The sequence below is a fragment of the Odontesthes bonariensis genome, chromosome 23 (genome assembly GCF_027942865.1).
Source record: "Odontesthes bonariensis isolate fOdoBon6 chromosome 23, fOdoBon6.hap1, whole genome shotgun sequence".
Lineage (NCBI taxonomy): Eukaryota > Metazoa > Chordata > Actinopteri > Atheriniformes > Atherinopsidae > Odontesthes > Odontesthes bonariensis.
In genome coordinates this window covers 24994594-25020687 of record NC_134528.1, presented here as the reverse complement: position 1 = coordinate 25020687, position 26094 = coordinate 24994594, and the positions used below count along the sequence as shown (strand labels likewise).

General features: G+C 41.7%; 1 protein-coding gene across 1 annotated transcript in view; it reads left to right on the top strand.

Annotated features, from left to right (window-relative positions):
- Positions 1-540: 540 nt before the first annotated feature.
- pemt (phosphatidylethanolamine N-methyltransferase) overlaps positions 541-26094 on the top strand; it is a 110777-nt gene continuing 85223 nt past the window's right edge. Inside the window, exons 1-2 of the mRNA XM_075457126.1 lie at positions 541-909; positions 3282-3389. Coding sequence (XP_075313241.1) covers positions 802-909; positions 3282-3389 — 216 coding nt within the window. The 5' untranslated portion in view covers positions 541-801. The remainder of the gene's footprint in view (positions 910-3281; positions 3390-26094) is intronic.

Genomic DNA, 26094 nt, shown 5'->3' with positions numbered 1-26094 from the left:
CAAGCATAGGAACTAGGACAGAGTAAAAGAAAATATTTAAAAAAATTATAAATGAGAAAGGGGAAGAGAAAAAGGAATGAAGGGAGGATATAAAGAGTGTTGAGGAAAGATGTTTGAAAAAGGGAGAACAAAGAGATACAGGATGAGCAAAATGTGTATGAAAAAGGAAGGAAGGAGAAAAAGGAAAGAACATGGAAAACAAAAAGAAAATATAAAGGAAGGAGAAAAGGAAGAGGGAAAAGAAGGGGGAATAGTGAACTGGATAAGGAACACAGAAAAAAGAGGAGGAAAGAACAAGTTGGAGGACAATAAATAGGAAAACACAACAGACCGAACCTCCGTTTATGTCTCGTGTAGGCCGATACAAAGAGTCTTTAATTCACACACACACACACACACACACACTCTTCAATATATTCAGCCAGTAGGCGTCACTCTGGATTCAGATGATTCATGTACTGCGAGGGAGAAAAACATAAACAAAATCAACCTTTCAGGTTGCCCATTTGTGGCAGCTAAATATTATCAAAACAACTATTTTTTTTGTCCTGAAAAAAGAAAACCGTACTATTTTCAAACGCCATTATTTTTATTCGATATAAATTAAATACGAACCACATTACCCAGAATGCACTTAGCGGGGTTAGAGGTTATTCAGACCTTTGCTGTTAACCCCCTAAACGAGGCCTACAGCATTCTCTTACTGCGAACATCAGAACCTTGTCCTCTCTATTGAGCAACATTTGTTATCTTCCACGCACGTCTGCGTGCAGGTGTTCCGCCGGCGTGGAGTCGGAGTGGATGAGCCCGAGCGGAGCTGCTGCCGCGCGGAGCGACAACCCCGCTGAAAATACCCAACCTGTGCTGCTGGACTGCTGCGGAGGGCTAAACAACGTCGATTATTCGAAGGTAAAGCACTGAACAGTTCAGAAGTTGTCAAGTACCTCCGACTTGGACACAACACAGTACAGTGGTGTAAGGGAGACGTTACGTCAACCTCGGTTTGACAGAGTGAACTCTCAGCATAAGCCCAGACCACCGGAACACAACTGACGATGCTTTTGTTTTCCAAAGTAAAAGCCCGCTTCTTGCTCAATTCAGCAACAGTTCACAACATCGGCGTCGCGAGACCCTTTTCACGGGGGCACCAGAGTGGTGTCATTTCCCATCGTTTCCATTTCCATCCTTTACACACATACACTTTTGTAAATGTTACACTGTAAATATGAAACACATCCTTGTTGTTTAGAAGTTTTGTCAATCATATTCCTGTTGTGCATTTGTTTGTCGTGTTAGCTAGTTTTGTCACAATGGCGTAATATGGGCTTCCCCTGTTTTAAAAGTCAGCAGCCGCCACTAAAGGATGTAAAGGATGGAAATGGAAACGATGGGAAATGAGGGAAACTCCGACAGCACTTTGACAGACAACCAGTCTCTTTCGTATCCGCTTTGGTATTGCAGTTCCAGCGTGCTTCTCCCCGCTTAAAAATTCTGCTGCCACAAGATCTGATGGACAAACACTAACTTTACCCCCAGAGACGCCGGGCTGCCTCGGAAGCCTGGGTGTTAGTGGCGGCTTCATAACATGATTTCCTCAGTGAACGGCGGCGATTTCAGAACAAATCACTTCATTAAGCTACAGGACAACATGTTGTAGTTATGAAAGTAAATGCAGTATTGGGCATATCTTGTGTTTTGTGAATAACTGTTTTATCGTCAATTTAACATTGAAGATGTAGCAATTTCGCCAGAGAATGGGAGAGGCTGTCCGGCTTCCCGTGTTTTGACTCTGAATAGCCGCGGCTGACCTACATGACGATTCTCTGCCCGTCCTGCTGCCTAACCTACACTGTTTTACAATAAAGTGAAAGTTTCTCGTGCGCACGAGAAACTTTCTAGTGCCCACGCAAAACTTTTCTGGTGGGCACGAGAAACCCTTGGGTTTTATTTTACTCTGGCATGTCATTTTAAGGGCTCGGTAGCTTTTGGAGTGCGTTTTGAAAATTACCATGGACTCATGAAATTGTCAGGATCTGAGGGGCAGAGGCTTTAATTATGCTTTTAAAGACTATATCACATCTGTAAAGCAAGAAGGGACTGTTACATGTTAAGAAACGCACATTTCCTTATTTGGAAAGCCTCGTCAGAATGGTGCGACGTTTGCATGTCGGAATAGCAGGATGTTGGAATAGCGAGATATCGGAATGGTGGGATGTCGGAATAGCGTGATGTTGGATTTGGAGGTTGCCACCCATTGAACTCAGCTTCTGTTTTCTTCACTTTATTAGCATGGCTTGTGGTGGAAAGTTGAGAATAGTTTAGCTTTTTAAAGCAGAGATGCCAGCCAATCAAATTGTTTGACTATTATCTTGTAACTAATTGTCACCATATTTCCGAAAGTCATCCCCGACCACCATTGAAGGTTTAAAGCGTGTTGTCATAAGTGGAGAGCTAGCAACTTGCAGCTAGCTTAGCTGACCTCCAGAATGGCTAATTAAGTCTATAGACTCAAAATTGGTGCTTTATTCAGCAATATTGAACAACAATGATACATTGCCAGATGTTCATGATGTTCAAAACTGTTAATTCTGGAATAAAAAAGGGTTTTTCAAAGTTTTGAGAGTGAACAGCACTCACTTCAAAATTGTAAAAACAGCCTTGTTCAGTTAAAAAATTTACATGAAATATTAATGTGGTCCATTTGCACCTTCATATGAAATATTTATCTGCAGTACTTTTAAAACTCAGCATGGTATCTCTGACCAGCGACTTTAACCCGTATCATTAATGACAAATTGCAGAAAAAGCCCACTTAAAGCCACAGAGGAATCACACTCAAGTCACGTTAAAGTTTTTTTTTTTAAACAAGCAGCAGGATGTTCTACAGTGCAAACATCTTGGCCTTTTTAAATTTTTCTAAAACTTCGGAGCTCAAATTTGCAAACCTAATTATACCGTCTGATTGTAAAGACACTAACAGCTTTGATCTTCTGGCCTTAACACCGTGAAGTAAAACGCACAGTTCACCCAGAGGAAACAAACAGCTTTGGCATAAAATACATACTTTTTTGCTTTGCATCTCTGTCATCACATGGAGACGCAGCAGTAAATGACACAGAGGAGCCGAGTGTGTCATATGAACGAAAATCCACCTCTGCTGCTTCACATCAGAACAGTCAGTGGAATGAATTTTTATCTCCTCTGTGCATTACTTTCCATCCACATTGTGGTTTCGCACGTTTCTCTCGTTTGTCTTATTAAAACAGGGTTATTTCTTTCAGATGGACTTGACCGTGGTGGAAGAACTCCTCCGATACTTTAACCTTTGGGACTCTAGCGTTTGTGTGGCTGTGATTGCCATCATTTTCAACCCTTTCTTCTGGAATGTGGTAAGAAGTGCTGTTGATTGTATAGCTGATATTGTAACTGTTGAATATGATTGTAACAGGGATGGACTGTGGTATCTTAGCACTGGCAGCAGCCACTATGATATTCTTTATATGATATATAGAAAATATGTATTGTCAAGCATACCGATACATCGGTCTGCGGTACATTGTAGAAGAGTGGCTAACGTAGAATTTCATGCAAACTCTTTAAAACAGTTGTTAATTTTGTTCATCTACTCCTCATCTTCTTTGTCTGGTGTATTGTTTTACTAAATGGAGATTGATCGTGTCTAGCCAGCACACTCAATACTCGGCTGCAGAAGGACCCGGTGGACCCTCACAGACGAGGGAATGACTAAATTGGCATCACATAGTCTTCACAGTAAAGTGGATTGGCAAACTCTGAGCTGCTTTTAACTTACCCATTACTTGAAAAATTCCCTGAAGAAAGAAAGAAAGAAAGAAAGAAAGAAAGAAAGAAGGAAAGAAAAAAAAAAAAAAAAAAAACTCTCCGAGAAGAAATACACCTGCTGTGGAAACATGCGTCCATTTACAAGTTTATCCAGTCTCCTCCCTCTGTAACCCCACCAAAGTTCAACTTTAGACAGTGTTACATTCATTATATCTCAAAAGTGGGAAGTTGAAACTCTTTTGCACTTGCTTTTAACTTTGATAGTAACATAAAGTCTCATATTTTGCGTTTCACTTCGCTGTAGAACTGAATGACCTCGGAATGGTCTTTCACGGCTTTGCCCAATGTTTTATAGCCTAACAAGGCAATGTCATTTTTACATGCCGGAAGTTGGAGATTCTATGTTCCCATTGGTCAGTGAACACGCCATCAGTATAGCACTAGTAACATCCTTTTCAAACAACTGATCAGGCTTTTCCCGTAGATACTAAAAACATGAGCGAAACACAGAGAAATGGAGCGATAGTGACATCTAGAGACCGTGGAGCCGTTACGTGAGCTCTCATAAGTGGCTTTTAGCTCAATGGTGTGTTTTAACAGTTTGGAGATGTACAACACATTACTCACAACAAATGTATGCCTTACCATGGGATTGTTAGAATTCCAGCTGTCAGACGAGGGGAATGCAGGTATTTGATAACAGAATTAGCAGTCAATTATTTTTCAGTTTGGTGTGTTGTCTGAGCTCTGGGTTATCTTGAATATAGGTGTAAATTAATGGTACAAAAAGGAGCTGCTGAACTGTTATTTTGACCAAAGCGTACCAGACATTTCATTAAGACCTTCAGAAATGTTGCCAGCTTGTGAAAAAAGGGGATAATATGTCTGTGTGCCTGGAAATGTGCCCTTTTCCATCAAGGCGATTAAACACATAGACTGCGCTTTATTTTTAATCACAAGCATTATTGTTATTTTCATATATTTGCAGGCCAGAAAGAATACAAAAACAGTGAGTTATATTTCATGTCTTGGCCAAGTGTACATGGTAAGGGCTTGTTTCTGCTCCAAGTCGTGGTTTGGAACACCTGATACAAAATACTGTATATTCTATATCTTCAGATAATCCATATTAAGCACATGTGTCGAGCTGGAGAAGAAATGTGGAAAATGTACCATCAGTGTACCAGTTGTAGAACTTATGTGTCTGTTCAAACGGAGGCCATTTGTCAGATCAAGGGAAGCTCTCTGGACACTCTCTCGGAGTCGGATTAATCTGACCTCGTGTCTGTTGTAGACTGTTAGGCTGCACTGACAAGATGACTCCACGCATGTCCGGATTCTATCTGAAATCTTATTGAAATGATTTTCCATTGTCTGCGGCTCAAGACTGATGACAGATCCGTGTGTGCAGGGGTTGCATAACATGATTGCAGCTCCCCAGGAACAACCCAGACTTCATGCGTCCTTTACACAAAGGCGCAGAGAGAAAATACTCTTTCATTTTCAGTCAAATATGCTCCAGATATCAACTTCACGAATAGGTGTTATGCAGGCTTCAGCTGACTCACAATTTCCCCTAAGGTAAAATAAGCCTGCTAATAAAAATCCGCAGTACCTTTTATCATTTAAAACACTCACCATCACGCAGACCACGCGCTGTGCGTAGGGCCCCACGACCCATGGGGGGCCCCATTTTGCGCAAGGTGACGCATTCTCTGCAAATGCACAAAGGATTGCGCATCGCTGTCGTGAGGCACGCGTAGAGCACCAAGTCAGCCCGAGGAGAGAAAAAAAAAGAGACAAGTAATCTGACAGTGCATGCTTTGCCGCAATGATTGACAGCACGCAGCATCTGACCAATCAGCGGTCAGATACACCGACAGGCAGTTGGATGCAGGTGGAGAGACAGCCTCCAAATGGCAGTACGAGTCAAATATGTTTGATTTGCTCAGTTGTGTGATTTGACATTCTGACATCCATAAACCAGGTGAACAAGCGGCTTCAGTCAAGTTCAATGCAAATTGACATTGCTGTCAAACTCATTGAAAGTGCAAAAACCTCTCTCTCTGAGTACAGACAGACTGGGTTTGCTGATGCTCAGTCAACTGCCAAGGAACTTTATGAGGCCCTTAACCCATTGAGGCCGGGAAAGCATTGCCGCATTTCTACCTTTGAAGCCGGGGGCGCTGTTGCGTTATTCTACCTTTAAAGCTGCGGTCGGCAACTTTTTTTTAGTCATATTAGCTTGAACTGTCATGGGATTCTGGAAGTAGAATATTAAATAGGCTGTTTAGGAAAAATAACGAAATCTGTAGCTCCCTCTGAAGCCTGTAATCATGCTTGCAAAAATCGAGCGCTCCCGGCTGTTTTTAACTAATCAAGTTAGGGTGGAGGAATCCTACCTGTCAATCACAGCTTGTGCACACAGGGGCGTAGCACCAAATTTGGGGCCCCAGGAACAACCACTAACATGCATATTTGAACCAACATCGACCCTATGTTAGGCTTTTGGGACACTTGTATAGGCTAATAGTTATTATGAAAATAAATACATTTAAGACAAATATGGCTTCTATATCACAATTATGTGGTAGCCAACAAAATGAGAGATTATTTTTTAATTATTTGACTTCGGCTGCTATCACAGTGGTATGCAACGGAATGGGAATGGGATAATCAGTTACTGTAGGCTGTAATTTTGACATTTGGGCTCACCTTTCTTGGGAAAGAAATCAGTCAGCAGTTGCTTTCCTTCATTTTGTTTCCTCTGTCTCTCTTGCCTTTCTTTTCTTTTCTGAAAGCCTGATTTTTTTTTTTTAAATTTTTTTTTTGATGACATCTTTCAGGTGCCGGCTGCTGCGTTTAATGCCTAATAATGAGTGAAATTTATTGCGCATGTACAATCAAAAGTCCGCCAGAAGGCGGACTAAACCAATGCGCACTGATAATGGGGGTGTCTGATATAGATTATAGCCTATTTGCAGGCTGGGATAGAAATTTCAACAGATGTATTTCCAGAGAACATTGGATTTGCATAAATTACCAACATATATTGACATTATTTAAAAAAATTTTTTTTAAAAACGAAAGAAGAAGAAAATTTCCCTTAGGGCCCCCCTTGTAGGCTGGACCCTGTGAATCAGTCTGACTTTTCCCCCCTTTTCGACGCCGCTGTGTGCACACGCTGCTGAGCGTGAGTCTTCCCCAGCTTGTGTGCGCTCACACTGGTGTGAACTCACGTGCACAACCTCGTCCACAGAGGGGGAGGGGTTTGGGGGGCGATTCGGAGCTTGTTAGAGGTTGGGGGAGGGACCTGAAAGTTGTATAAGTTCGAATTTTCCGACTTTAGACTCGCAATTTTGAAAACCTGCCGACTGCAGCTTTAAGGCCGGGAAAGTGTACACGTCTTTTTTCATGTATAAGGTTGTTTTGCACCAATTATTGACTTCTGCGCCAATTAAAGGCATTATAATAGACACGTGAGAGTGTTGTCATGTTCCTCGTATCATTGTTTTGAAGTTAAGTTATATCGAACAAGCATGGAGGACTTTCAGTGGGAAGACATTTCAGACGGGAACGATTTTGAGGAGTTTCTTGGCTTTGATGATGCTGAAGAACGTGCTGACCCAATTGATTAAGATTTATGGCGAGCACATATGTTTGAAGATGACGATAACGACGAGGATGATTTTGAAGGGTTTGAATGTGAGTGGAAGACTGAAAATTACCACTGTAATCGACGGAGAGATTTCAACCGCACACCAGGGGTGAAAGTCGCTTTACCTGCAGATGCCACACCGTTGCAGGCATTTAATCATATTTTTACTGAGGAGCTTTGGGCGCATCTCGTTTCCGAGACGAATAGATACAGTGACCAGGTACTTCAGACTCCAGCTCGAGCAAAGATGGCAAGGTGGTCACACGTAACTGTGCTGGAGATGAAAACGTTTATTGGAATGTGTATGGGCATGGGACTCCTTGTGCTGCCAGTACGAAGAGATTACTGGCGATAAAATAAATAAATAATTTAAATATAAAATTATATTTTATTTTATTACTGTTTTCTAATTGAAAATTGCGCTGTTCCTGCACTTTACTTTTTATTTTATTTTATTACTGTTTTTTTTATGAAAATAGTGCTGTTCCTGCACTTTACTTTTTACATTTTCTATTTGCGTGAAGGTGTATGTAAATAAACTCAATTTCCAAAGAAAGCCACAGGTGTAAGCTCTCAAATACTTTTTGAATTTTGTTTCTATCTGCTACAGAGGCTGAGAAAGTAGGCGTTGACACAATTGCTGAATTTCCAGAAAAACTTCAGGTTTTAGGAGGTCTTTCTGAAATCGCCCATAGGTTTTACAGGCATTCTTACAGGCGTTTTAGGCCTAAATGGGTTAAAATAGAGCCAGAACTAAAGGAGAAGAGACTGAGTACTAAAAGGCAGTTTGCCTATGAGGCTGCAGATGAGCCCATGAATGATGCCCTGAAGAAGCTTGAGGTGACATTCTTCAACACTGTTGTTGACTCTGCTCTCAGATCACTGCAAGATAGATTTGAGACATTTACTGAGGTGAAGGAGAAATTTGGTGTGCTACTTGATTTCAGACAGCTTCAAGGGATGCCCAAAGACACCTTGCAGAAACACTGCACCAAGGTGGAGAAGACATTGACTGCTGAGGGAGAGTCTGATATTGATGGTGCAGAGATGGCCCAGGAAATCAACAAGTTACCTTATTTCTTCATGTCTTAACGAGAAGCCTGTTTAATGCTTTGGTCCAAATGCCACAGGATTACAGATTACAGGACCACAGATCCTTTTTAAGCCACATCTTTACACCTCAGCTCATGAGAGTTGGCTTTTGGGGGGTGGATTGAACCAGTCGAGCCCACCCCACCCCCCTCTTCCGTTGGATGTGCCTGTTTTGACATTGATGTACAGTTTTGCGCAACCATGCACATGAATTTCACTCAGTTACCCTTGAAACATATAATACCACACAAAAATGACAGGGAAATACTTGATTTGCCTTGTCTGGAATTTAGCCGCGGATAACCAATACCAATCACTCTTTTAGGCACAATCTTGTCGCGAGTCACACTTCACCCCAAATAGGAACGTTGAAGTAAAGTAGCAGTAGGGCTGAGACTACATTTACGGCAATCTTTATGATAAACACGAGACATTTTAAGTCGATCCGTCTGCAGAGCCAGCTGTAGCTGTGTATCCCTCAGCCCACTGCAGTCTAAGCTGGTTGGTGTGATTGATGCTGAATTCACGTTATCTTCCCAAACTGTTTGAATACTTGAGAAAAAAAAGGTCCCACTACGTCAGGGGTGTGGAAGTGGTTGAATTTGGTAAAAAATAGTGAAGAACCGATTAATATAGTGTTCAAAGTTTGTCGTCGGCAGGTGACAAAAATACGGGAAACGCTACTAAGAAAGCCTGAAAATGCTTGCCGATGCTACCCGGTGCACCAGTTCCTGCAGCGCAGGTGTCAAACAGCAGAAAAGCTTCACCCCATACGAAAAGTATTCAAAATGAAGCACAGACATTTACAAGACGTCACTTAACTGAATAAATCTGAAGTTTGACTGCAGTATGTTTGTTTAATGCTATCGCTGTTGGTATACTTTTGAAATTGACAAGAAACTCTATATCGTGATTGAGATCCATATTGACCAGTATAGAAAATAAAATTATGATAATATCATTTGCCATATCACTCAGCCTTACGTAGCAGGCATACAGGTTTTTTTTTTTTTTTAATGAATTCCTAATTTCTCCTTCTTCCTTTGCATTTTGTGAAGATTTTAAAGTCGAATGGTAAAAACAATTGCCCGCACGGGAGACAGAAAAGTTAGTATTTTTTAAAGGTGGGCTTCAGTTTAGTGTTGCACTCTGTTACAAATGGGATACAGCAGGAAAAAAACCCCAAAACATCTCATCCAAAAACACGCTAATGGATTATCCGACATAAAAACACCTAAAAACAGAGACCTGAATTCTGTTCCATCCATTCATTTTCTGATGCTTTTCACGCGTTGCATCAGCCATTATCAACTTGGTTATGATCACTGTCGCATTTTATAGCAATCTCTTGAAATAGTTTGAGAGCTTGGCTGTGGATTCATTGGCTGAAATTTGGCGTCATTTCCACAGCTTCAGTGTTTGCACGTGTTTGAGGTGAAGATGGCCAGTTGATTAACCCTGTTAAGAATGACTTATTGGACCATCGACTCAGTTCATAATCACACCTACACAATCCTTCAGGACACCTATTCGCCATAAAGGGAAAAAGAGGAGAGGCCAATCATTTTCATTAAAAGTAGATGTGACCGAGGGACTTCCGGCCCTGCTTGTGATCCTAAATGACCCTTTCAGAGCATTGTGCTGGGAGATAACTGACTGTAATGGGGGTTTATTCAGGCATAAGACTAATGGAATTTACTCATAGACATTGTGATAAAAAGGTTTTTATGTCTTGTCTGTACGAGCTTAGCGGCTGTATTCTTGACAGTTAAAAGTTTCAATCTCTCACTTGACTGCCATCTCAAAAAGGAACGATAGGAAGAGGACACTACTTCAGTAATGCAACTACTTCAATAATGTTGAGGTCCGGGACTAAAAGTAAACGGATCATGGACTGCTGTGAATGCTTTGCTTTGAGAGTAACGAGTAGTTGCATAATGAGGAGAAAAAAAAAAAAAAAAAAAGTCTTGTCCAATCGTTTTATAATCACATCTCAGTCCTCTAAATCATAATCTTAATTACGTTGCAAAAAGGCAGCAGTCCGAAGCACCATTAACCTTATAACCTGCTTGTGGGCATTACTTATTTAAATATGCTGTCAGGCAGCTGTTTGCAGGAGCCCAGTGGTGCTGATTGTTAGGCGGTCAGAGTCTTTAGGAAGCTTTTAAATGTGCGTCACCAGCCCATTGTGATTACATATTGTGAGTAAACCCACGGCTCTGGCATGCTTATTAAGGTGTAGGACCTTGGTAAAAATTATCTGATAGCATAAACCACTTTGAGTGTTAAAGCTTGTGCTAATTTTCTTGTCTCTCAAAAACGATGCACTAATCTGCCTAACTGAACTATTCAGAAAATGTTCTCCTGCTGTGTTTTTTTTTTAACTTCTATCTATGATCTGTTTTGTATTTCAGAATGCTTGATTTCACTAAAACAAGATTGTTGCAAAAAAGAGGACGAAGTAAGTCTGCTGGATCCGCACCTTTATTTTTCATTTTCATTCATAAAAACAAGACAATCAGCCAGTTATATGACAGCAGTGCAGTGCTTAAAACCATATAGGTTTGGGTGAGGAGCTTCAGTTGATTTTCACATTGAACATCAGAATGGAGGGGGAAAAAAAGGTGGTAGGTTCTGAATTTGGCATCACCGTGGACCCAAACTGCCTTCAGCCGGCAGCTTATTTTTCATTGTTTATTTTCAGGCACACTTTGAGCAACTAAATACTCGTCAGTCATTGTTCAAACACAATGGCGTGTCTGAGTTCTGCTGCTGAGCAGAATTCAATCTCAAACTGATTGAATGAACACAACGATGGGAATGAATGAAACCGCATTCACTGGTTCCTAAATACTTAAAAAAAAAAAAAAAAATGTACCAAAGACATGTTAGAATAAGTGCGTCATTGGTGTTTTCGGGAGTAGAGCACTCTGCTATAAACTCCTTTGTCTTCAAAATTGCTTTTTAAAATGGTGGCACTGCTAGAGCCAGAATTAAATGAGTGGAGGCAACTGGATAATTCCTTGTTAGAATTGCAGGCGTGGTGGGGCCAAACTTCTCGAGAGTCAAATCCCCTCATTGGAGGTTTAAGATCTTTAAGATTAACATCAGATTAATTGTCATGCATATATACAAAATTTGTCCTTGGCTTTTAACCCATCCAGGTTGGCACCTGTTGACACACACATGCACAGGGTCATACACTCAGAGACAGATGCCAACCTGGAGCAGTGGGCAGCCGTTCACAGCGCCCGGGGAGCATGGGGGTACGGCGCCTTGCTCAAGGGCACCTCGGGTGTGACAAGGAAGAGGACTGGCACCCCTCCAGCTGTCAGTTCCACCAATCTTTTTTTGAGTGGTGAGAGTGGGAATCAAACTGCCAACCTTCCAGTTATTGGACGACCCACTCTAACCACTGAGCCACAGCCACCCCATGTTTTATTTGTTTCTTATGAAACCACGATCAAGTGCAACACATTTTTTGAGTTGTAGTTTACAAACACAGTTGTCCTTTATCATCATCATTATTACAATTAAATTTTTTTTATTTCACGTAAATCACGCATTAAGTCTCACATGAACACACGAAAGGAAAACGTAATACAGACCAAGAGACAGACAGATAAAGGTGTGCTGAAAATTAGTGTCAGCTGCTTTCTTTTTACTCAAACTTAAAGAACTAGGAACAAAAAGTTAACTTATTATAGTTCCCACAGTTCATCCATTCATCCATCCATCCACTATCCAGCTCATCACAGTCCCACTGTTCATAAATCTTTTTTTCCCCTTTCCATCAAGCTGTCTTGTGTGCCACCTTAAGGCCTCTTGCAGTCCGTGTGGTAGCCTTAAAGGCAATAAACTGTTTCTGCGCCGCTTGGGCGTGATGCCCGTGTGACAGCAAGTGAGTAATAGCACTGGATCCGAGCAGCCCAAATATTGTAGTGTGATAATGACGAGCAGCAGAACAACAAGGAAGCATTTTGAGGAGAGACGTTGCTGTTATCCACATCTCCACGATGTACTGCATAACAAATGAATGGAAAGCTCCAGAGCTGCTGACCCTAATGGTGGTATGAACAGAACCACATGTGCCTCTATAGTGTCCCAATCGATTTGTACACACTGATGTGAAAACCAATCACATGCCAGCTTTTTAGGGCCTAAGCAGGCATTTAATTGCTTCTGCGTTAGACCAGAGGTAGATTATGTAATTTTCTGTCAAAAAGCTTATTTACTGTCGTCTAGTGTACATTCTTTATCTGTGTGTGTTCTTACAAGCATATTTATTCACATTCTTGCTAAAATAGCGAACTGATTCGTGTCATGCATATGCAAAAAGCCCCCCCACGCGCACACTCTGAAAATATGTCCAATAAAATAAGATGCTGTTTCTACAATGAACTGGTGTTTTTCTCACTGAAGTTGTTCCAATAGTCCATTTTCTGTTCAATTGCTTTTCAAATCCACATTAAAAGATAATCAGATATGTTTTCATTTACTGATTTGAAGACAATAAACTAGGCTGCGTAATACTGAAATTCATTAGATGTAGGTCTCGCTGATTGTTGTATTTTAATTTATGTTTTTAATGAAAAGATTAACCAAAAAAAAATAAATAGTGGTCTTAACCGTAAAAAAACCTTTAAGAGAGAAAAAACAACAACTGCGGTGGACATCCTTAAGGAGAAAAGAGGAATCACTTTAGTCTGTTGGGATATCTGAAATGTTATATGATATCTGTGAAGATGCCAGTGAGTGTTTTTTCTAGCCATGACTGGAAATAGCTGGTGAGTCACAACATTGTAATCATTGCCAGGTCAGATGCAGTTCCGAAAAGTGTCTCCGTTCCCCCGAGTGTGCATTAAGTCTTCTCGGAACCAATCTCATTCTTCTTTTCTTCTTCATGTTATATAGATGTGAAGTAAAAAGTGCAGTGAAAATCTGGCTGATATTATATTCTTCTTGTTTAAACTTTCCACAGTTTGTATTTTGTTTTCTTTTTAGTGGCTAAAGGTGCATTTAGCCAGTGCACTGAAATCAGTGGATACAAACCATCCCTGTGATTCTCTCACCTCATTTGCTTGATATGTACAACACATCTATCTTCCCAGGGAAGGAAAGATTACTCAACCCTTCATCGTGAGCACATTACCAATGTTTATTCTAAGCTTGTGTCCACTTTAAATGTTTCATTATGTATTCTCAGTGATTATTCTCTGTCATGTCCCATTTCTACCTCCTCCTTTTTGCGTCTAATTTTCTTTGTTTTTCACACTTCGTTTCTGCTCTATTTTGCTCTCTGTGCCCCCTGCTGTTGCTCTCAATAGTTGTGTCACAGGGATGAAGAGTGAATCAGTGGTAATTTTCTCCTTTTCCTGTATGAGTAGGCATTCATAATACCCCAGTGAGCCCCATGTCTTTTCTTGGATTCATATCTGTCATCTTTTGGGCTCTTTACCCCTTACTTTTCTTGATGATTGTGCTGTGCTTCAGTTCTCTCTATTTCAGGACTTAAAAGGAGAACTTAGAATTGTTATGTGTGATGATGGCGGCCGTCCATAACACTGAGTTTGATCGTATGGTCTCAGATAGCTACAAGCATGTCTTTCAGACTACAAACATAAAAACTAAACACATAAAGACCTGGATGACTCAGAACTTCAGACAAAACTGAAGTTGTTATCTTTGGACCTGAGCGCATCAGGGAGAATATGTCTAGCTATATAGTTACTCTAGATGGCATTTCCTTGGAGTTATTTTTGACCAGAATTTATCATTTGACTCGCATATAAAACAGGTTTCTAGGACTACCTTCTTTCACCTTCGTAATATTGTTAAAATCAGGAGCATCCTGTCTCAGAGTGATGCAGAAAAACTAGTCCATGCATTTGTTACTTCAAGATTGGACTACTGTAATTCTTTATTATTGGGCTGTCCCACATAATGATAATGCCCAGAAGACAGTGGAGATGGTCGTTGACTTTAGGAAATCCACAGCCCCCCTGCCCCCCCTCACCCTCACTTACACCCCCATCACCACTGCGGACTGTCACCGGTTCCTCGGCACCACCATCACCCGGGACCTCAAGTGGGAGCCGACCATCAGCTCCCTCACCAAGAAGGCCCAGCAGAGGATGTACTTCCTGCGACAGCTGAGGAAGGCCAAGCTGCCGGCCCAGCTGATGGTGCAGTTCTACACGGCCATCATCGAGTCCATCCTCTGCTCCTCCATCACGGTGTGGTATGCCGGGGCCTCTGCCAGGGACAGACACAGACTGCAGCAAATTGTGCGCTCCGCTGAGAAGGTGATCGGCTGTAGCCTCCCATCTATCCATGACCTGCACGTCTCCAGGACTATGGGGCGAGCAGGTCGGATCACAGCTGACCCTTCTCACCCTGCACATGTACTATTTGCACCACTCCCCTCGGGCAGGAGGCTTCGGTTCATTCAGACCAGAACCTCCTGTCACAAAAACATTTTTTTCCCCCTTGCAGTTGAAATTAAGAACACTTCATAATCACCATATAACCTATAACCATATAACAGCTGCACTGTTGTTGCTCTGTATACTGTGTATTGTTGTACACACCTTGTACATTTTATATTCATATATTTTTATTCTTTATTTTTATCATTATATCCTATGTTGCATGTTTGCACCTTACGCCGCAGCAAATTCCTAGTCAGTGAACACTGTTCACTAACAATGGCAATAAAACGAATTCTGATTCTGATATTCTCTGAAAAGCCTTCAGCTGATCCAAAATGCTGCAGCCAGAGTTCTGATCAGAACTAACAGGAGAGATCATATTTCTCCAGTTTTAGCTTTTCTTCATTGGCTCCCTGTTAAATTCAGAATAGAATTTAAGATTCTTCTCCTCACATATAAAGCTCCATCATATCTTAAAGATCTCATTGTAAGATATTTTCCTAATAGAGCACTTTGCTCCCCAACTGCAGGTTTACTTGAGGTTCCCAGAGTTTCTAAAAGTAGAATGGGAGGCAGAGCCTTCAGTTAACAGGCCCCTCTCTTGTGGAATAAGCTGCCAGTAAATGTCCGGGAAGCAGACACCCTTTCCACTTTTAAGACTAGGCTTAAAACTTTCCTTTTTGATAAAGCTTATAGTTAGGGATGGCTCAGGTGATCCTGAAACATCCCATAGTTAAGCTGCTATAGGCCTAGACTGCTGGGGGACCTGTATCTGTCACACCTTTCCTCACTTTACTCTTTTTTTCCCCTGTTTATTTTCTCAAATGATATCATGTACATGTGACATTATTGCGGTTATTAACTCGTGTTTCCCTGTTCTAACAGGTATCCTTTGAATGGTGTTACAGTGTTTTTTTTCCCCCTCTTTTCTGTCTTTTTTAAAAATTTATTTATTTGAATAGGGACAATGCACATTAATGAACATCAGTATAAAAATAAATGTAAATATGCCAGATTATAGCTACAAAGCTAGTTTTCATCCGTAGTCCCTAGGCAGGCAAATACACAAGAAAGAAAATACATAAGAAAAAAACATAATATACAATAGAAGCATCACAGGGAATGTTTAGAGTCTAATGGTCACATGACTGGTTTGCTTTCAGCCATAGTTTGAGCTGAGCTCTAAAGCTGATCAGTGTGGGACTCTCCCGTATGGGCAGAGGAAGACTGTTCCAGATGTTCGTGGCCCTCACAGAGAGAGTATTCTGTCCAAAAGTTGTTTTCCTGTGGGGGACCTCATAGTCTCCTCTGGAGGAGGCCCTTGTTCTCAGGTCACTTGAATTCCTAGGTTTGAACAAGGTAAACACTGGAGGTGGGGCTAGTCCATGTAGCGCTTTATAAATGAAGCATAGATACTTAAAATTAATACAATTTTCAAAATTTAAAAGATTGTACTTGTTTAAAACATTACATACATGAAAAGAATTGGGTTTTCGGTCAAAAACTTTAAGAGATTTTTTGTACAGTGATTCAATTATTTCAGATTGCTACCTGTGGTGAGAGACCAACTTGTGATGCAGTATTCAATGTTAGATAAAATAATTGAATGGAGAAACATTATGGCAGCACCAAGTGTTAAAAAAGACCTGATTTGTTTAAAATTTTTACGGTTAAATTTTACAGTATTGGCCAGTTTTTTAATATGATTTTTGAAGGCCAAAGTGGAATCAAGGATCACGCCGAGGTACTTGACTTCTGTGACAAGTGGTAATTCTTCTCCTCTTAAGAATACTTTTATTTCTTTTGATTGCTTTGAGAACATCAAACAGACCGTTTTTTTGGAATTGAGAAGCAAACATGATTTGAAAAGCCAGTCATTTACTTGCTCCATGGCTGAGGTCAGAATAGAAGCTGCCTCTTTAAGGCTCCTTGCATGAGTATAAATTACAGCATCATCTGCATACATATGAAAATTCACATTATTACATGTTTTGGGAAGATCATTTATGTACAGGGAGAATAACAGAAGACCTAGTATTGATCCTTGTGGCACACCGACAGAGACATCCAATACCGATGATTTTACACTGTCAATTTGTACACATTGTTTTCTTGAGGATAAGTATGATTTAAGCCACTGAACTGCCTCTGGCGAGAAATTGAAGTCTGTTAATTTTGTGAGGAGAATTTCATGGTTAACAGTGTCGAAAGCCTTTTTAAGGTCAAGGAACACTGCACCAACACAGGGATATATATCCAATTTACTTTTCACCTTTTCTATAAAGAAGCTGTTTGCTGATTCAGTGGAGTGATTTGCTCTAAAACCAAATTGCATTGCATGTAAACTAAAGGGACTATTATTTAAATGTTCATTTATAATATTTGCTATCCATCTCTCAACAACCTTGGAAATGACTGGAAGTATACAGATTGGTCGATAATTGGATATATTTGACCTGTCACCAGATTTAAAGATTGGGGTGACTGTGGCCAACTTCCAGGACGATGGGACAACTCTCTGTTTAAGTGATAAATTAACCATGTGTGTTATTGGTGCAATAAGGGACTCTTTGCATAATTTTAGGAGATGAGTGTAGTCCATGAATGTCTTTAGCTTTCGAATTTTTTAGTTAACCAATAATTTTGGACAGTTCCAGCCCTGTTATTTCACGTACATTAAAAACAGGCTGTGTGAGATCAATGGACCTTGGTTTGAGATCAGGAGATGGAAATATCTCACTTATTTCCCTCACAGAATTGAGAAAATAATTATTAAATTCATTTGTCAGTAGATCTGGATCAGTCACAGAATTATTGTTCATTTTTAGCTCAATTTCTTGTTTTACTTTTTTATCCTTCCCTGTTAATTTATTTAAACTTTGCCAGATCTTTTTGGAATTTCCATCTGCTTCAGAAATTATATTCATGAAAAAAGTTGCTTTAGCCTTTTGCATAATTTGAGTAACCTTATTTCTTAGTGCGGTAAATTTATGCCTGTCTGTGATGAGACAGGATTTGATATATTTTTTTAGTTGCTCATCTCTGTCTCTCATCCATTTCTTACATTCGTCATTTATCCATGATAATATATTTATCTTTCTTTTGTTGTGGCTTCCCCTTTTGGTAAAGTTTAACATTACTTTGTTAATTTTCTTGTGAAATAGGCAGCTGCGATTTTCAACATCTTTACTTTGAGTGATTTCGTTCCAATCACAACTTTGCAGAGCTGCCACAAGATTTGGTAGTAATTTTTTGGGAATTATTGTTTTGGATGAGACTTTTGCATTTGGCCTATATGAATAATCAAAACGTTTTTTTGTGAGTTTTCTTGAGAAGAAGATGGCATTATGGTCAGACAACCCAGTCACATAATTAAAAGTTTTGGTAATTCTTTCAGGCTTATTTACAAAAAGCAAGTCTATTAAAGTTTTGGAGTGTGAAGTTATTCGAGTAGGTTGTTCTATTAACTGTTTAAAATTCAAATGTTCAGTGACTTGTTTCAGGTTCTTTCTGGCTTTCTTATCATTCCAGTTTACATTAAAATCTCCAATAATTATAATTTCTTTATTTAAATCACAATGATTAAGAAGAAGTTTTAAGTTGTTATAAAAATCCAATTTAGCAGATTGTTTACGATACAAGCAAACTACAATGAAAGACATTGCAGGTGAGAGTGAGATTTCTACACCAACATACTCGAGCTGGATTTCTTCTGGCCAGTTTATCTGTCTACATTTTAGAGCGCTTTTAACATAGAGAAGAACACCTCCACCCCTCCCATGTGCCCTGTCATTCCTATAAACATTACAATCTGGCATAGTTACCACTGAATCTGGAGAGTTGTGTGATAACCAGGTTTCGGAAAGCCCCAGAAAGTCAATGTTGGAGTTGCAGAGCAGATGTTGAAGCTCTTCATTTTTAGATGCCATACTCCGTATATTCAAGTGTCCACCTAACAAGCCTTTTGGTTTTGCTCGCAGATCCCAGATTGTTTTTGCCTGATTAAGTGTGTGGAAAATCTTAGATGTCAAATGTTTTTTAAAAACAGGATTTCTCTCCTTTTTTTTTGTGGTAGAGGCCCGGTTAGCTGTAGCCCAGATGGTGAAGGCCCGGTTAGCTGTATCCCTGGTGGTGAAGGCCCGGTTAGCCGTGGCTCAGATAGTAGATGCCCGGTTTGCTGCACTACCAGTTCGGTTAGTTGCACTGGTGATCCAAGTTGTAGGCCTAGTGGCACTGGTTGCAACCCAGGGAGAAGTGGTTTAGGCCCAAGCGCTGGCAATTAGCTCAGGAGTTAGCCCAGGGAGCAGCGGTGCAGGCCCAGGAGCCAGGCCAGGGATCAGTGGTGCAGGCCCAAAAGTTAGCACAGGGAGCAGTGGTGCAGGCCCAAAAGTTAGCCCAGGAAGCAGTGGTGTAGGCCCAGGAGTTAGCCCAGGGAGCAGTGGTGCAGGCCCAGGAGGTATCCCAGGGAGCAGTGGTGCAGGCCCAGGAGTTAGCCCAGGGAGCAGTGGTGAAGGCCCAGTAGCCAATTCAGGGAGGAGTGGTGGTAATCCAGGGAGGAGTGGTGGTAATCCAGAGAGCAGTGGTGGTAATCCAGGGAGCAGTGGTGGTAATCCAGGGAGCAGTGGTGGTAATCCAGGGAGGAGTGGTGGTAATCCAGGGAGCAGTGGTGGTAATCCAGGGAGCAGTGTTGGTAATCCAGTGAGCAGTGGTGGTAATCCAGGGAGCAGTGTTGGTAATCCAGGGAGCAGTGGTGGTAATCCATGGAGCAGTGGTACTAGCCTTGGGAGCGGTGGTGGTGGTAGCCCATGTGCTAGCCCAGGTAGCTGTAGCTCAGGTAGCCTAGGTAGCTGAGGAAATAGCCTATGTAGCTTCAGCTGTGGCCCAGTTAGCAGTGGTTGTGGCCCAGGATTTACTTCAACGTCACCAGCCAAAAGCAGTATTATGAAGACCTGAATTGTTCCCAAGACTGATTTAGTCTTATCCAACTGCCCATGTTTACCTGGAGGTGAAGTTGGTCTAGCATGAATTGTGAAGAGAACATGCTGACTCCTCTTTGCCGGGTGCAAGATTGGATTGTCTCTTTTCCGCGGACATATAAGACAAACAAATAGATAAAAGCATACAAGGGTAACAAAGAAACATGTTGATGGCAACATGCCATCAAACCCCAGCTGGTCGAGGCAGATGGCCACCGTTCCTGAGTCTGGTTCTGCCAGAGGTTTCTTCCTGTTAAAAGAGAGTCGTTCCTTTCTGTATAGTAATCACGCAGGACACCGGTGTATCTTTCAACAGTCCGTTTACCATATAACCTGTAGCGCACATTACACACACCTAACATCCTGCGAGCAAGGCATGCTGGGACCTGTAGTCCTACTACTACTACACCTCCCCCTTATAGCTAAGTCTTCCCACATTCAAATAACTTGTTGTGCATATTCTCTGTGCTTTCTTTGTGAACTAACAATGAAACAAAACTGTAACACAGTATCCTTTTATAACATTTAACTTTAGCATACTTTTGTGTTTAACTCCAGAACTGTGAAATAGACTTATGGATTATAACATCCCAAATCACTTTTCTTTTTCTGGGAACATAACCTTCCATTGTCCATTTTATTCACAGGCGTAGCCTATCAGGCAGCTTTGTCACCCGACCAACTCTCGTAACAGTCCCTATAGGTCGGAGGTGACTTCTGTTTCTCCTCAGGAGACCTCTATCAGTCTCTACCATATATGACCTTGGAGTGTTGGCTGATCTGACAACTGCTCCTGTAGTTCTCTCCGTGGTGACCCAGACCTTTTGACCAGCAGACAGTTCTGGGAGAGGTCTTGAGCGATGTCTCAGGTTGTAGTTTGTGACCTGCCTACACCTTCCCTTCTCTTCCTCCTTGCGAAAAGCCTGCAGGTCTGGCCACTTAGGATACAGCTTGGTTGTTGATTGGGGCAGAGATGTACGCAGATTTCTCCCCATCAGCAGTTGAGCTAGTGAGAGTCCGTGCACTACTGGGGTGGACCTGTAAGCCAGCAGTGCTCTGCTGTGATCACTGTCTTTTTTCCACAAGTCCTTTATTGTCCGTACAGCGCGTTCCGCCTCCCCATTCGCTTGAGGGTAGCGGGGGCTGCTTGTGTTATGTATGAAATTGTTCTCTTTTGCGAATTCCCTGAACACCGCTGATGAAAACTGCGGCCCGTTGTCTGATATGACAAACTCTGCAGTCCCATGCCTGGCGAAGACCTCTTTAATAGCTTTAACCGTCACCTCAGCCGAAGTGCTTTTGAGCTCTGCTATCTCAATGTATCTTGAGAAATAGTCTATAATCAACAGATAATCTCTCTTGGACCACTCAAATAGATCCATACCCACTTTCTGCCACGGGCGGTCTGGAAGTGGAGTGGACAGCAGTGGTTCTTTGAGCTGTGTTCTGTGTTTTTGACACTGTTCACACCTTTCCACCATTTCCACCACAACGCATCAGCTGCAACCTTTGTCTCGGCAGTGTTGGAATACTGGGCTAGCACCTCTGGACAGCTCAATATCTCCTTCAACCTTCGAAAAGCTGTTTCCTGGGGCTCTGCCCATATCCATTCGTTCCTCTCCTTCTGCAGCTCTTTTAGTGGCATGGTTAGTGTAGCCAGCTGAGGCAGGAATTTGGCGAGGTAATTTGCCATACCCATAAGACGCCGCACGTCCTCCACGCATGTGGGCTGTGGCAGCTGCTGGATAGCCTTGACTTTATTCGGGTCAGGCTCGATGCCTTTTGCAGATACCTTGTGGCCCACAAATTTGACTTCATCGCTTGCAAATTCGCATTTCTCATTCGGAGTGAGACCTTCCTGCCGTAACTTCTGAAGCACACGTTGCAATCTTTGGTCATGCTCTTGCCTGTCCCTGCCATACACAAGAATGTCATCCGCATGACAGAGCAGTCCATCGCAACCCTCCAACATTTGTGACATTCTCCTTTGGAAATGTTCGGGAGCGGATGCAATACCAAAAGGGAGTCTGTTGAATTGGTATCTCCCGAAAGGAGTGATAAAGGTTGTGAGGGGTCGGGATTCTGGCGTGAGAGGAATCTGCCAAAATCCAAATCTAGTGTCAAGTTTAGTGAAAACTTTGTCACCTTTCATCATTGCCAGTGTTTGGTCCACAGCTGGGAGAATATGACGTTCTCTTTTCACAACCATATTAAGGGGTGTGAGATACACACAGATCCTAGGTGGTTTCTTCCCTGGTTTCGGAACTACAACCATTCCTGAACACCATTCTGTCGGTTCTGTGACCTTAGAGATAACTCCCATGTCCTCCATTCTGTTCAGCTCTGCCCGCACTGTGTCTCTGAGGGGCAAGGGGACCCTTCTGGGTGCAGAGAGAGCAACTGGTGTGGCTCCTTGGTCAAGCTCAATGTGGTAAGGTTCCTTTAATTTTCCTAGCCCTTGGAACATATCTGGGTAGGCTGCTCTGAAGTCTATCTCTGTTTCCAAGACAGCATCTACTCTCTGTACCAGCTTTAAAGCTATTAGAGCTGGTCTACTTAGAAGTGCCTGTTCTAGTCCTGACACTATGTAGATATCTTGAGAGGTGGTGTGCCCCTTCGCTGCCATGTTTGCTTTGAAGCAACCTATTACCTTAAGTGGGTATCTACCCGGACCAAGCAGTCTCTTTTTTGCCTTCTGCAGCTTCCCGTCTCTGTCAGCCTTGTACAATCTCTCTGGCATTGATGTTACATCTGCCCCACAGTCCAGTTTAAACTCTACATTCTCCCCATTTAGTTGGATTCTTTCCATCCATGGTTCTGATGTTTCAGTTTCTATGTCTTCTAGAAAATAATAATCATCAGTGTCTGTGTCTTGAATTTCTGTGACTTCACGCAGACCTACGGCATTCCCTGTGCGACAAACTGCAGCAAAATGTCCTTTTTTCTTGCACTTACGACATTCTGCTTCTCTTGCTGGGCAGTCTTTCCATGCATGTTTTTGTTTACGGCCACATCGGCCACAGTCTCTCTGCGTCTGATTATTTGCCTTTTGTTGCCATTTCTGTTTCCACTCTTTTGTCTTTGTGTTGATGGCGTCCATATTTGCTTTGATATCCCCCCCTGTGTCACTGTGGAGTATGGCCTGCTGTTTCTTCACTGTTGCACTTTGTCTGACTTTTTGAATGGTTTTAGCCAGTGTTAGGTCAGAATCCATTTGTAGCTGTTCAGACAATCTTTTGTCTCTTATTCCAACAACGATTCTGTCCCTGATGAGCTCCTCTTTAAGCACTCCAAAACCACAATTTTCAGCAAGTTTGTGCACTGCTGTGATATAAGCCTCCACAGTCTCTCCGTCATGCTGACGTCTGCTGTTGAACTGTGCTCTTTCAAAAATTACATTGTGTTTTCCGATGTAGTGCTGCTCAAATGCTGCTTTGACAGCCTCATATTTCTTTTTATCTGCATCAGACAATGGTAAAATTGCTAGCACACCATCAGCTGTATCTCCTATTGCATACAGGAGTGAATTCACCTGGTATTCTTCTGGCTTTTCATCAAGCTCCGTTGCAATGCGAAATCTCTCAAATCTGCGGATCCACCGCGGCCACTCTGCTGGGCTTGAAAAGTCAAAAGAGTCTGGGGTTGTTATTTGTATCGCTGTCGCCATCTGTGTTTATTCCAGCGTCCGTTCACGTTCGGAATCTGGTTACTCCTGTCCGCCGTCCCTCTCAACACACTCACCGGTGTGCAGGCGCTAATTAGTTAGCACTCTAGGCTACTCCGAATAGCCTACCGCTCGGGGCTGTGCAGTCATCTTTGTAGCGGCTGGTTCCGGTATAAACTGCACGAAACTTCGTCTTCGCCAGCTAATTCTCTTCTTGAAACCACCGCGGAGACTTGCAGTTCGCCACTTCTGACACCATGTATAGTAATCACGCAGGACACCGGTGTATCTTTCAACAGTCTGTTTACCATATAACCTGTAGCGCACATTACACACACATAACATCCTGCGAGCAAGGCATGCTGGGACCTGTAGTCCTACTACTACTACACTTTCCACAGTCGCCTCAGGCATGCTCAGGACGGGAGTTTGGACTGAAGACAAGTTTTGGTGCAATCTGTTGTTTTCCTTAGCTAGGAAATTGTTTTTGAATTGGCTCTTTATGAATGAATTGGATTATTTTGAAATTAATTATGATTACAATGAATTGAACTCCAATTGGCTTGAACTGGACTATATTATATATAGTCCAAACTATATTATTTAAGTGCCTTGAGATGACATTTGTTGTAATTTGGCGCTATATAAATAAAACTGAATTGAATTGAAATTGAATAGCTGTTGGGAAATTGTATTACTGTGGAATAATCAGAAATGGTGGAAATTTACAACTGATTTGAAACCAGCGTAAAATGGCTGAATGTGGTTCGCTGTGCTGTCCGTTGTCCTTCACCGCAAACCTCAGCGAATATATCGTGCTTTTTGGAATCAGGGTTTTTTAAAAATAGCCCCAGTTAGTTAAAAAGATGTTGGCTTCAAGGACGCCTTTTCATCTAATCAGGATTCTGGTATCTCTCTCCGTGACTTTTGGCTCCACAAAGACCATTATGGTTATCGCTGAATGTTAAACACGATGCATCAAAACAGCACTTGACAAACAGAGTGACATCACAATGCTTTAAACCTAAACAAGGCAGGTTTAAAAATGAATGCATCATTGGCAAATCAAGGATAATTACTTCTCCCAAATATGACTCTGCTTTCATATCAAAGTTAAAGAAACAGACCCGTACTTAGTTCTATCATTTGCATATGTTCACTAGGACCTCTGGAGTCCTCTCACATTGAGTGTCTGGAGGTGTGACACATCTGGTGGGCTTCAGGTTTGCATGGATATTTCTCCTTTGTATAGAATGAGAGGATGATGTCTCATTGAGAGTTCATTTTCTCATTTTTTTTTCACTTACAGCAGGCTGCTGCAGTTCCAGAAATCTTAAAGTATTTCAAAGTTAAATCTGCTTCTAAATGAGATTAGACTGAGTTTCGGATGGCACGAGTAACAGGTCATGTCGACCTGTATCTAATGCAAAGGGTGGTAAGTGGTCAGCGTGTTCATTCTTATTTTATCTCTCCGTGATGGTCTGACATCTCACGTTCAATCACGTGGACATGACACCAGGCTTCAGATAACCGGGTATGGGAAGTGATTGTAACTACTGCACGGAGACTGCGCAGTGCATGTTGTTCTGACCTTCTAGATAATTTAGCAGCATTAGGGGCGCTGTGTAAATCTTTCCAAAATGGAGAAAATTCAATTGTACATTGTTGCATAGCCTGAGCAGAGCAGTTGCATGGGGTAACTTGGACGGACAGAAAACAGCTCAACGAATGAGCTAAAGACGTGATTTACAGAAATGATCAGCCTTTTTATTTAGGAACACCTAGAAACCCACCATAAGAAAGAGCAGTTCCTCGATTTAGCAATTGCCTTCACTGCTGTAGTACTGTCCTTCCCCAGTATTTTCAAGGTGGAGCTTGTTGCATTGGGTATTTCTGACTTTTTGAAATCTCATGGAGTAAAAGAAAGCAATTTGTCGGAGAAAGAAAATGTTATTTTCTGATTCTGTCACGGTGGTCATATTCAAATGTACAAGAAATATCTCCAACATCTTATCACGACCTCGTAGGAAGGTACCGCCTTTCCAAATTGTGTAGGCTGAGGTGCTTTCTCCTTTTGGCTTTTTTTTTGTTGGCATGTTGTGCTTAAACCTTGGACAGACGTAAGCGTAAGTAATTGGTGGAATTCCCAATTTTATATCACAGTGACAAGTGTATCCTGAAGGGTTGAGACTGTAAACTGCAATGTAATTGTGGTCTTTTTATTAACAAATAAAAAAATCAAATTCTTTAAGCTTATTTTTCCTCCCACACACTCCACAGCCACTCAGACTAGCTATCCGATCAGAAAATTGTGCAAAAAAACAATGCTATCTGCCATCTGCCAGTTGAACCCTGAAATAAGACGAAAGTCCCTTGAACATATTTGTGCCTTATCGGTGGAAAAAAGACACCCAAACAGATGATGGTCAACGCTGCATTTGTGTGTAGTTATGTACAACAAGTTGGCATTTC